This window comes from Carlito syrichta, unplaced genomic scaffold, assembly GCF_000164805.1.
Source record: "Carlito syrichta isolate Samal-C Ts95f unplaced genomic scaffold, Tarsius_syrichta-2.0.1 Scaffold309813, whole genome shotgun sequence".
Classification (NCBI taxonomy): domain Eukaryota; kingdom Metazoa; phylum Chordata; class Mammalia; order Primates; family Tarsiidae; genus Carlito; species Carlito syrichta.
The window spans coordinates 132,829-144,671 of record NW_007253909.1 but is presented as its reverse complement, the minus strand read 5'-3'; the positions used below and the strand labels follow the sequence as shown (position 1 = coordinate 144,671).

Sequence of the window (11,843 nt, the reverse complement as noted above, 5' to 3'; positions counted from 1 at the left end):
TCAAAAAAAAAAAAAAAAAAGAAATGGAAAGTAGCGTCATGCTTTCTTTGTTATGTGAGTTATTTTGGTTATCTTGAATTTATTTACTAAAATATTTTCATTTAAAACTATTCTTTATTCTACAGAAACTTTGGGGTTTCACTGTGTTCTGGGCTGTGTGATTTTGGGGGCATCATTGCCCCATTTTTGCTCTTCCGGCTGGCGGCCCTGTGGCTGGAACTACCTCTGATCATCTTTGGTAAGGGCTCATTCTATATGCTATTCTTAAGAGCTTTCCTCTACGTTTTTTGCATTAATAGAACCCTAAATAACCATTAAGTATTAATGTTATTCATTTCATTTCATTTCTTTCTTTCTTTCTTTTTTTTTGAGTCAGAGTCTCACTTTGTCACCCAGGCTGGAGTGCAGTGGCATGACTGCGGCTCGCCACAGTCTCAGCCACCTGGGCTCAGGTGATCTTTCTGCCTCAGCCTCTCAAGTAGCTGGGACTACAGGCATGTACCACCACACCTAACTAATTTAAAAAATGTAGAGATGGGGGCTTTCTATTTTGCCCAGGCTGGTCTCCAACTCCTAAACTTAAGCAATCCTTCTGCCTTGGCCTCCCAAAGTGCTGGGATTACGGGCATGAGCTACTATACCCAATCATCCATTTCTTTTTTTTCTTTTTTTTTTTTTGAGTTGGAGTCTCACTCTGTTGCCCAGACTGGAGTGCAATGGCCACTCCCGGCCACCGCAGCCTCGAACTGCTGGGCTCCGGCGATCCTTCCGCCTCAGCCTTCCAAGTAGTCGGAATTACAGGCATGCGCTACCACGCCCGGCTGATTTTTTGATTTATTGTAGAGATGAGGTCTCGCTCTCCAGGCGGGTCTCTAACCCGTGGGCTCAGGCAATCCACTCACCTCAGCCTCCCAAAGGCACGGGATTATAGGCTGAGCCACCGAGCCCGGCTCATTTCATCTTTTTATAACAACTGTTTCAGCTTTTAGAAGGCAATCTGATAAATAAAATTTGAAATTCTAAATGGTTTAATTTACTTTATATTAAAGGATGGTGGCAAATGATATTCCACTTTGCCTTCTTTGTTTAGGTTCTGAATTAAAGCCAAATATTCTGAAACTCTCGTGGTATTAAGGAACAGAACCAATAATTTTCAGGGGATCACACTGGATCTTCAGTATGTTTAAAAATAAGCCCACAGCCGGGCTTGGTGGCTCAGCCTATAATCCTGCACCCTTTAGGAGGCTGAGGTGAGTGGATTACCTGAGCCCCCGGGTTTGAGACCCGCCTGGGCAACTTGGCGAGACCTCATCTCTACAATAAATCAAAAAAAAAATTAGCTGGGCGTGGTAGCACGCGCCTGTAGTTCCAGCTACTTGGAAGGCTGAGGCGGAAGGATCGCCAGAGCCAGCAGGTCGAGGCTGCGGTGGCTGGCAGCAGCCACTGCACTCCAGTCTGGGCGACAGAGTGAGACTCCAACTCAAAAAATAAATAAATAAATAAGTGCACAGACTAATCGCATTTTAAAATGTTCTCAGTCTACTGATATCATATTCTAATTTGCTTTGATGCTAAAAATGTAATGCGGAGTGCACGGGGGGACACAAAACCACTTAGATATTCATAACCTCCTCCACATCCCTCGAGTTCACATCCTCCTTCCTACCTCCAGTCCCTGTAGAACTCAGGAAGGCCCAGAATCATCATCTTGAGGGAACCTTAGGATACTCTGGGTAACCCTTCACAGGGTGTTCTGTCATCCTGCCTGTACCTCACACTTTCCTTTCCTCTCCTCACACTCTCCTCAGCAGTGATGGGTCCGGTTGGCCCCTCGCTCACCCTACCCTTCCTCCGCCTCCACTTCCTTACTCTAGGGAGAGAATATTTTTCGTTTGTTGTTCAACAGTTGAAACTTGAGTGAAAATGCTAAGGGTATAGCTTCTCATTCCTGCAGAAACCCTTTGGCAGTCCTAGGGTCAGAAAACCAGCTTCTAACTCCTTGACACCCTGAAAACAATAAGGGATTGCTCTAATGATTGAATGGAATTTGCTCACCAAGCTGAGCATTAATTCTGTGGCCAGCATGAAAAAGCAGAGAGTGCCACCATCCAGCAAGGATAGGTAGTCCAGGAGATAGAGCACCTGATCTTCAGGACGACTGAGTCCTGGGCTGTGGGACAAGCCTTTTTTTGCAGATCCTGGCTGGGGAGAGAGTCATATTCCTAAAAACTCAGGGTGATCACCGCTGAGACCCTGCAAGAAAAGGTTGCTGTGAGGACACATCACGGGGATCCCTGATCCCACTGAGTCAAGGGGAGAGAGCCGGGAAGGAGAGAAACAAAGTCGAGGTTGGGATCTGAAGATGAGGAGAAATGACCCTGTGAGGGGCTGGGCTGTGCTCCAGGAGGTGGAAGGCCCAGAGCAAGAGGAAGATGCAACCTTGAGTACCAAGGGGTGAGAGAGCAGAGTACAGGGTGTGGGTCAGGGCCTGAAGGGAGGTGGTCCCAGGCTCAGGCAGGAGCCAGTCACCAAGAGCCTTCCACACATGCTTTGTTCTTTATCCACACAGCAGTCAGAAACACTGGAGGGTCGTATCCTGGGATGATAGAGCCGGATTTGCCATCAGGAAACATGACTCTGGGCTGGGCATGGTGACTCATGCCTGTAATTGCAACACTTTGGGAGGCTGAGTTGGGAGAATTGCTTGAGACCAGGAGTTCAAGACCAGCCTGGGAAGCATAGCAAGACTTGTCTCCACAAAAAGTTAAAAAAAATAATTAGCCTGGTGTGGTGGTGTACACCTGTAGTCCCAGCTACTCAAAAAGCTGAGACAGGAGGATCGCTTGAGCTCAGGAGTCTGAAACTGCAGTGAACAGTAATTGTGCCAGTGTTGTCCAGTCTGGGTAAGATAGTAAGACCCCAACTCAAAAAAAAGACTCCAATGACAGATATGCAAATGAGTTGGAGAGGACCCTGCCAGGGGAAGACAGTTCAAAAATGTTGTCATCCAGAGATCATAATGGCTTCTAGGTAGGTGATGGCAGTGGGAGAAGAGTGGAGAGGGCCAGAAACATCTTGGAAAGGAGCTGGGCAAGAGGAGATGATTGGTGGGTGGACAGGGGTGTAATGAGCTGGGAAGCCCAGGCACCTGAGAGAGAGGTAGTTGGTGGCATGGGCGCTGGTTGAGTGAAGGTCTGGGCAGGTCTGGGTGGGTCTGCAGGACCATAAGGGTCTGTGCTGGCAGGGGCAGTTTGAGATGCCCGTGAGAATCCAAGTGGAAATAGAATTGGCCAGAAGGTCCAAAGCTGCTGAGTGCCGGAGGGAAGTACAGCCCAGGAGTGGAGAGCTGGACCATGGGAGGGACCAAGACCCCCTCCCCACCAAGAAGTGAGGACAGAGCTAGAGCAAAGCAGAGGCCCAGGACAGAGCCCTGAGTGAGGGGGGTGAAGTGGAAGGCACAGGCAGAGGGAGGGAGCTGCCAACGAAATGGGAGAGTGGAGAAGAGAAGCAGAAACCAGGCAAGACACCCAAGGCAGGAGGGTGAGATCGGGCTATCCTAAGGACAGAAAGCAGCACCACTGGATCTGGTGGCTGGCAGTGGCAGCAGGATCCGACTGGAGCAGGGGCAGGGAGGACATGGGGCCAAGCTCAGGTGAGGGCAGGCTGCAGTGGGCGCTGGCAGGCCGGGTTGTGCTGGAGCAGGCTGGTCCTGGCTCACCAGGGCTGAGTGCTACATTTGCAAGGATTTTGTGAGCCAGTTGTTAAACATGACCATTGTTGACCATTAAGAATGAGGCTGGGCACAGTGTCTCATGCCTGTAATCCCAACACTTTGGGAGGCTGAGGCAGGAGGATTTATTAAGCCCAAGAGTTCGAGACCCGCCTGAGCAACATAGCAAGACCTTGTCTCTACAAAAAAGTAAGAAAATTAGTGCACCTGTAGTCTCTACTACTCAGGAGTTGAGGCAAAAGGATTGACTAAGCCCAGGAGGTCAAGGCTGTGGTGAGCCATGATCACACCACCACAATCCAGCCTGGACGACAGGATGAGACTCTGACCAAAAAAAAAATTAAAGAACATAAAATATAGTAGATTGAGAGATAGTAAACACTCCACATTCATCAGTTCCTAATTTGTTTACTAAATCTTACTATTATCTCCTGCATCTTTATGGTGGAATCATCATTGATGGAGCAATCATAAAGCTCTTCCCAGTGCTGCATTCATGATATCAAGTCAGTAGCTTGAAATGCCCACGTGGGAGCATTTACACCATGCAATGGGCAGATGCTCCCAACCAGGGCTTTGTTTCCCAAAGCTGGTTGTTAAACATGTACCAGCACTCACCACTAGGATATGAGGAAGTGGAGAAAATAAGAGAGGATGACATTTCTAGAAGTTTGTCTCTAAAGAACAAATAATGGGAAGATGGCAAAGGGAGGGTGAGGTGAGGTGGAGAGAAGGCTGGTCAAAGAGGTCGGATGTGAGTGTGTTCAAAAACTTCTGCCAGTAGGTTGAAGCAAGGAAATTAGTCACTCAACAGAGAAGCCTAGAAAGACAGGCAAAGGTAAGGGCTTGCCCTGGGGCAGACACGGGGCAAGTCTTGCAGTATAAGGTGACAGGAACACCCAAAGGGAGGGGGCAATGGTAAGTCATAGTGGAAGCTGAGAGGAGTCCTCTCTGGCTTTTGTTTCCCTCTGAAGTAGGAGGTGAGGCCTTGGGTGTGTGTTAACACTTGTGTACCAGGTGTAGGGAGTCGCGGCACTGCACAGAGTTTGGGGAAGGTAGAGAACATTTGAAATCATGACAAAGAAGACCTGGAGTGCCAGTTGGGATAATCAAAGGATTGCTGTGGTTGGGGCTACTTCAGGTGAGCCATGTGGCAGCTTCTAGCCTGGGAGAGGGATCTGCCTATGTGTTCCTGGGGTAGTAACACTCTCTTGTTCCGTAGGTATCCTGGCATCTATCTGTGGTGGCCTCGTGATGCTTTTACCTGAAACCAAGGGTATTGCCTTGCCAGAGACAGTGGATGACGTAGAAAAACTTGGCAGGTATTGTCCAAAATTCAACGCATCCTAAAATAAAAGCCACATTTCAGACTATGGGGGAAAGGATGATGTTGCGAACATCGACTATCCATGCCAAAAGTAACATTCAATCCCTATCCCACATCCTAAGCGAAAATTTCAAAGTAAGATTTAAAAGGTTAATGTGAAAAACAAAACAAAGTTAGAAAAGAATATGCATTATTTTAAAATGTGGTTGTGAAGAGGGGGTATTTCTATGTAGGGCTCTGAGACTCAGAAGCATCTAAAGGAGGAACGGGTGATATGGTGAGGTGGAATCCCTGGGTATGCAACTGAAAGGGACAGACAGAAGATGATGCTGCATTCATAGTGTGGATGGCTCCACAGAGGGGAGGAGCACTGAGCTGTCTAGACAGATAGCATAGGAACCTGCAAGAGGGAGGACAAAGTGAAATATCACCGAGCAGGTGTTATGTAAAAATAAAAGCAATGGCAAGTCCTCTCTGTAGCTAGGTGGGAAGGTATATGACACACAGATAGTGGATAGATAGCTGAAGGAATGGATGGATAGGTGATAGATGGATAGATGATGACGATGATGAAGATAGATGATAGAGATAGAGATGGTGGATAGATGATACATAGATAGAAGGTAGAATGGATAGATAGATAAGATGGATAAATAGATAGATATGATGAATAGATGATAGATAGATAGATAGATAGATAGACAGATAGATAGATAGATAGAGATAGGTAGGTAGAGATAATGGGTAGATGTGGGCTGGACAGATAGATAGATATGATGGATAGATGGATGGATGGATGGATGGATAGATAGATATAATGGATAGATTGTGGATAGATGGCTGTAGTGAGGTGTGATTGTGCCACTGCACTCCTGCCTGGGAGACAGAGTGAGATCCCGATTCAAAGAAAATAAAAAAGAGAAAAAGAGATTAAACAGACACACAGAGAAAAGACCAAGAGAGAGACCGAGTTTGGGAGGTGTTTGTCTAACATGTTAACATGAAGAGTTAGACCAACAAAAATTCACACTACACACATTCTTTCTAATTTTCTGCTTGGAATTGTTTATAATAAAAAGATAGAGAATATGAACTTGAGAATATATAATAAAATATGCAAAATAATAGATACCTCTGGGCACAGAAATGGATTAGGGAGAGGGGTAGGGAAGGGAGGGTCATCGCTTTTGTTTCTAAAGACTTCTGTAGTGTTGAATTTTTAAAAAATTGGAACACATGGTCTTGTGTTATTTATGTGATTTTTAAAAAGAATTTAACAGCTAACTTAAAAGTAAAAATCAACCTTAATGATATCTGGAAATTAGGGGCATGGATCTCTATATTTCAAAAAATGTATCAAAAATACTTATGAAAAGACTGATATTTTAGTAACCTCAGGGCAGTATTTTTCTTCACTTGTAATTGTGCCTATGGGAGTCTTTCATTTAATACTCAAAACAATTTTGTACAACAGAATTTTTTATCCTCACTTTTTTATAGCTAGGAAATCAGAAAGACTTCAGAATTTTTAAACACTAGGACTGGGATCGATACTGCCCAGTGTACAAGTGCAATTTCATTGTTTTCTGTATTTTTATGATATGGTGCATCCTCTCTGTGATTATTTTAAAAGGGAGTATCCCTATGGTAGGATTGGAAATGTCTTTCTCCAGGCCCTCTTTTAAGCAGGAACCATCTCCCTTCCCAGAAGTAAGAGTCTCATGGTTATTTTACCAGGCCTTTAAAACTTGGCAAGATATGGCTAACTTATACCATGATTTTATTTTCCTGTTTTTGATGCTATTTTGAAAGGTAAGATTGGTTACTCATTCCCAGAACTTTGCTAAGAAAGGTCTACTGGTGCACTCAAAACAAAATCGCCTGCTCATAGCTCATTGGTCAACTACTGATAGAACGGGCCTTTCAAAAGACAGGTGGACATTTGTCTCACGAAGTAACCTAAAAAGATTCTTATACTTGTTTGGAAGTAAAATGATGGGTAGTGATTTATTCCTCACCCAAAGTTCTACCCACATGTTACCCTAGAACAATGCTACTTAAAGTTGGGCAGAGGTGGGAGTTTCTCGTTAAGACGCTACCATTTTGTGGAACAAAATTAAGCTAATTAAAATTATTAAAACTGCGTGAGACTGGCGTGGTGGCTCATGCCTGCAATTCCAGCACTTTGGGAGGCCAAGGCAAGAGGACTGATTGCTTGAGTCCAGCAGTTTGAGATGAGCCTGTGCAACATAACGAGACTTTTGTTTCAATGACAAAATGAAAATAAAAAATAAAAATAAACAAACCGTGCGTCTTTCTTGAGTGTTATACCATGGGAGGGTCTCATTCCATCCAGAAAGTAGAAGCACTATGCTAATTGTGATATCATAGGCAATGAATTGCTTGGTTTATGTCAGGATGTGGGGCCTGGGTCAGGGTGGAGGGGAGTGTCCAATCTTGTCTCCCCAATGGTAGCAGTGCTAGAAGACCAGGAAAAAGGAGAATATTCAAGAAGGTGAAATGAAGCAAGAGAAAGTGACAAGGAAGGAAATGAAGTTGCCTTAAAATAAGAGATATAGACCTTAAGGGTAACTTCATGGGTTATATAACCTCAAGGATTTGTTTCAGCGTGGGACACCCAGGAGAGTATTCCTGCCACTGTTGTAGGGTCAAAAGAGGGAAGGGGTTCAGTGCTGGCTCATGAAGATGTCATCAAGGCTTCAGGGACCCCAATGCTCAGTGGCACAGATGCCTGACTCATCGCTCCCGGATGCACTTTCTGTTAGGACTCTCACAAGAGGGAACGTACCCTTCCTTCTGCTCTATTCCATCAACTGCTGCCTGTTTAAACAGTGAAAGCAACATACTCTTTCTTGACTCTTAAACTAGTCAAAGGGTCAGATTTCCAAACTCATTAGGAAAAAATGGAGAAAGAGGTTGTCATTTGAGACCAGGACTCTTCTACTAACTCAATCGTATTAAAATTAAACAGCTGGGAGAGATTTTTTTGTGTGTGTGGAGGGGGACATCTAAAAGGCGCATGGGGAAAGTTAATATCCAATGACTATATAAACATAAAGAGTTATACTCCCCAAAACCTAAGTCATTCAAATTCTAATTTTTTCTATGTTTATAATTTTTCATAAAGGAAACTTGGGTACGTGAATTAATTATACCTAGTCCTTACCCTTGAAAAAAACTCTAGTAGAAGTATGATTTATAGTGCTCCAAATTAAGGACATTAATTGTGACCCATGATGATTTAGTCTGAAAAAAAAATACTTAGTGCCAAAGTATTGAACCCTGTTAGCATTTCCCTTCTAAAACGGCAATGAATTATTCTATAATTTCTGCTGCTTTTGTTCACATCAACAGCTCATTTCCAAGTGTATGCTATTCAGTAAAAATGTATATGCCATAACTAACCCTTGTCTGGGGTCTGAAAGCAGGTCAGAAATGAGTCCGGAGACAGATATTTTCATTATCTTTTGAGTTGAGCTTTCATGGGAAGTGATGCATGAGTGTACTTGATCAAAACCAGCTCTGTTATTAAATAATAACAGAAGTCTTTCTTCTAACTAGCTGACTATACCTTTTCTCTCTTTTTTTAGTAGACATTCTTATAAATGTGGCAAGAAAAAGAAAACTCAAGTTTCCAGCTCTCACCTTTGAGGCCCCTGCCAGCAATGGAAGGAAGCGCTATTCAGAAGCGGACCCTCTCTGCAAAGCTGTGCCTTGGACAGACTGCACATGTTCACTTCTGCTATGTGATACTGGGCTGTTCCAAGTGTTTTTAATACTGTACAAAGACATTCAAACTCTCCAGAGTATTTTTATACCATGTTGGATGAGTTGGGGCTTATAGGGCTGTTGGAAGTTTCTGGGAACACTTGATATACAGCTGGTTTAACAATGAGCCTGTTGGGTGCACAGTCCTTCCTGGAGCTTTTTGTTGTGGTGTGGCAGTGGCCTCTGACTCATTAGGCTGCAGGGAGATGAAAGAAACTCCCCACCCAATGCTCACAATGGCCCCTTCAGAAAGTTAGGTTGTGCAAACCAGGGACTTGGGGAAGGTTGACAGGAATGGGGTCATCAGATCTGGTCAAGGGATTCAGCCCTGAACTGAGTGTTCTGGGGGTCCCGTGAGGAGGAAGGTTTGGGAATCCTGCTAATGAAGAGATGCCCCTCGGGCTCTCAGGCCACGAGTGCTGAGCCATTGTGGTTTCTGCCCACCATGAGTCCCACAAACCTTTGCAGCATAGACAGGTCACATGTCCCTTGCATTCCCCTGTTCTGCAACCTCTGGGATTCCAGGCATGGTTTAGACCTCGTTCCTTCAGTAGGAACAAATCTGCTGTACAATTAGAGGATTTGGCTCTGTCTTTTATAAAACCAGATTGTGGTCCCGAGATCCTTTGGGACATTCTTGGTCCTCCTTCAGTGGACACCCAGAGCTACAGATTCCCTTCTTTGCTGAGCAAAACCCATGGATTATGATCCATGGGTCACAGGATTTTAAAAGCAAAAGGATATTTATCTTATATGATGGCACCTGGGGTCAAGAGTGAGGAACATGGACAGTTCATCCAATCCTGGCACTTTTGACTTGTCTTAGGAAAAAGCTTACATTTTAATTTTTAAAAAAGGTCAATGACATCCATGCTTACAGCAGCTTTATAAGTGACTTTATAGAGACTGATGAGGGATTCGGTCTTTCTGTTTTGTTATCAAGACATTTGAAATGGGAAACTCGTGAGTTCTGCTTTGTGAGCTATATTCATTATATTTTCAGGTTCAGTATATGAGTTTTATGCCGAGTTTTTAAATGAAATACTTTATGTGGACAGGCAAAATGGATTCTAAAGGGAAGTATTGCCAACAACATTTCTCTACGAAGAGCAGATGACAATACATACGACGTGTGTACTGATTGTAAAATGAGCTTCTTGTAAAATAAGGGTTATTGTAAAATAACCCTTCAAGCACAGCAGAATTGAAGATGAATGTCCTACTTGGCAATGAAATACACACAGCTCTTTGCAAATGTCGGGCTGTGTGCACTGCCTACTCATAGACACTTGCATTTTTGCTTTTCTCTGCATTTCTTGGCTGTAAGATGACTTGCTCCTTAATACCATCACTTTGGATCTGTATTTTGAGTGGATATTTTTGTTTGGTAACAATAAAAAAATTCTAAATTGTAAAATATATACATCTGTCCTTTCTCCAAGCATGCATCCCTGTAAAATATCTTTCCCACGGAACAATGTGTGCTACAGAGTGTCTCGCATCTGGACAGGCCATCTGCAATGGAAAATAAATTGATCCACTTTTGATATTCGTTCATTGTTCCTTTACAGGCTCTTGGCACCATTCCTAGACTCTAATGTGACTCAGAATAACATGGCAACTTTTAGCCGGTCTTATGAAATACATGTCCAGCCACTGGTTCACTCCACAATATGCAACTCTCTACTCTGTGTTCCCCCCGGGCTGGGCTGACATAGAGTCATCACTAACAGATTTCACTCCCAGTAGAAGAACTGGTTCTCATGACCCCCATCCATGTTGCAATTTGAGAACATTTATCTCAGGACCATAAATAAAGACATTATAGATATGTGTCAAGCAATCATTATCCAAAGAGGTAAATGTGTGGGTGAGTAACTGAGACTTCTTGGTTCTCCTCTCTGTGACCTTACATTCTTCTCAGTCCGTGTGTGTGTGTGTGTGTGTGTGTGTGTGTGTGTGTGTGTGTGTGTGTGTGTGTGTGTGTTTTGAGTCAAGGTCTCATTCTGTTGCCCAGGCTGGAGTGCAGTGGTGTGATAACAGCTCACTGCAGCCCTGAACTCCTGGGCTCAGGTGATCCTTCTGCCTCAGTCTCCCAGGTAGCTGGGACCACAAGCACATGTTACCATTCCTGTATAATTTTTTGAATTTTTTGTAGAGATAGGTTCTCACAAACCTATCTTGAACTCCTGGGCTCAAGCAATCCTTCTGCCTCACCTCCCAAAGTGCTGGGAGTGCAGGCATGAGCCACAATGCTCAGCTGCTTCTCAGTCTTTTATGCAACTATTTCTTTTCTATTTTTCAGAAGAAATTTTGTTTTATTTTTATACACATCAAATAAATACCAAAATTTTAAAAATATGCAATCAATAATGCACCCATAAATAAAAATTCAATCAATAATGGTGGCATGAACCCATCACCCAATTCAGGTAATAGTCAAAAGAAATTGACACATGTATCATTAGTATAAGGAGTGTTAATATAACTCTTTCAGTATAATCATGTGCCACATAACCACGTTTCAGTCAAGAACCGACCATATCTCCAACAGTGGCCCCATAGAATTATAATGGCTTATCATCTGGTGATTTGTTACAATTACCTACAGTGTTCAGTGTGGCTACACTCCATATAGCTTTGTAGCCTAGGAGCAACAGGCTATAACAGACAGTTTATGAGGGTTGTAGGCCATAATATCTAGGTTTATGCAATGATTTCTTATTTTTAAAAAGAGCTAAGTCATTGCAGTCTGTTCATTTAAAATTGGTAGGATGAACAAAGAACATGAAAACGTTGAAGACCAAACACAGGATTAACTCAAAGTAAGTACAGAGTTTATTTTCAACAAATGGCGATAGCCATGTGGCCTTACTATCCAGCAGTCCAGGAACAGGAAAAATGTATACATAATAATACAAAAAATGCAGAGGCGTGGCAGTAGGTGGTAGCTGTGGACAGCGTCTTGGTTTGATGACTGTCGGCTACCCTCAGCAT

General features: G+C 43.5%; 1 protein-coding gene across 1 annotated transcript in view; it reads left to right on the top strand.

The window, feature by feature from the left end:
- The window catches only part of SLC22A3 (solute carrier family 22 member 3), a 51,187-nt gene extending 42,364 nt beyond the window's left edge, over positions 1–8,823 (top strand). The window contains exons 8-10 of the mRNA XM_008067895.2: positions 126–238; positions 4,953–5,052; positions 8,669–8,823. Coding sequence (XP_008066086.1) covers positions 126–238; positions 4,953–5,052; positions 8,669–8,729 — 274 coding nt within the window. The 3' untranslated portion in view covers positions 8,730–8,823. The remainder of the gene's footprint in view (positions 1–125; positions 239–4,952; positions 5,053–8,668) is intronic.
- Positions 8,824–11,843: the final 3,020 nt, after the last annotated feature.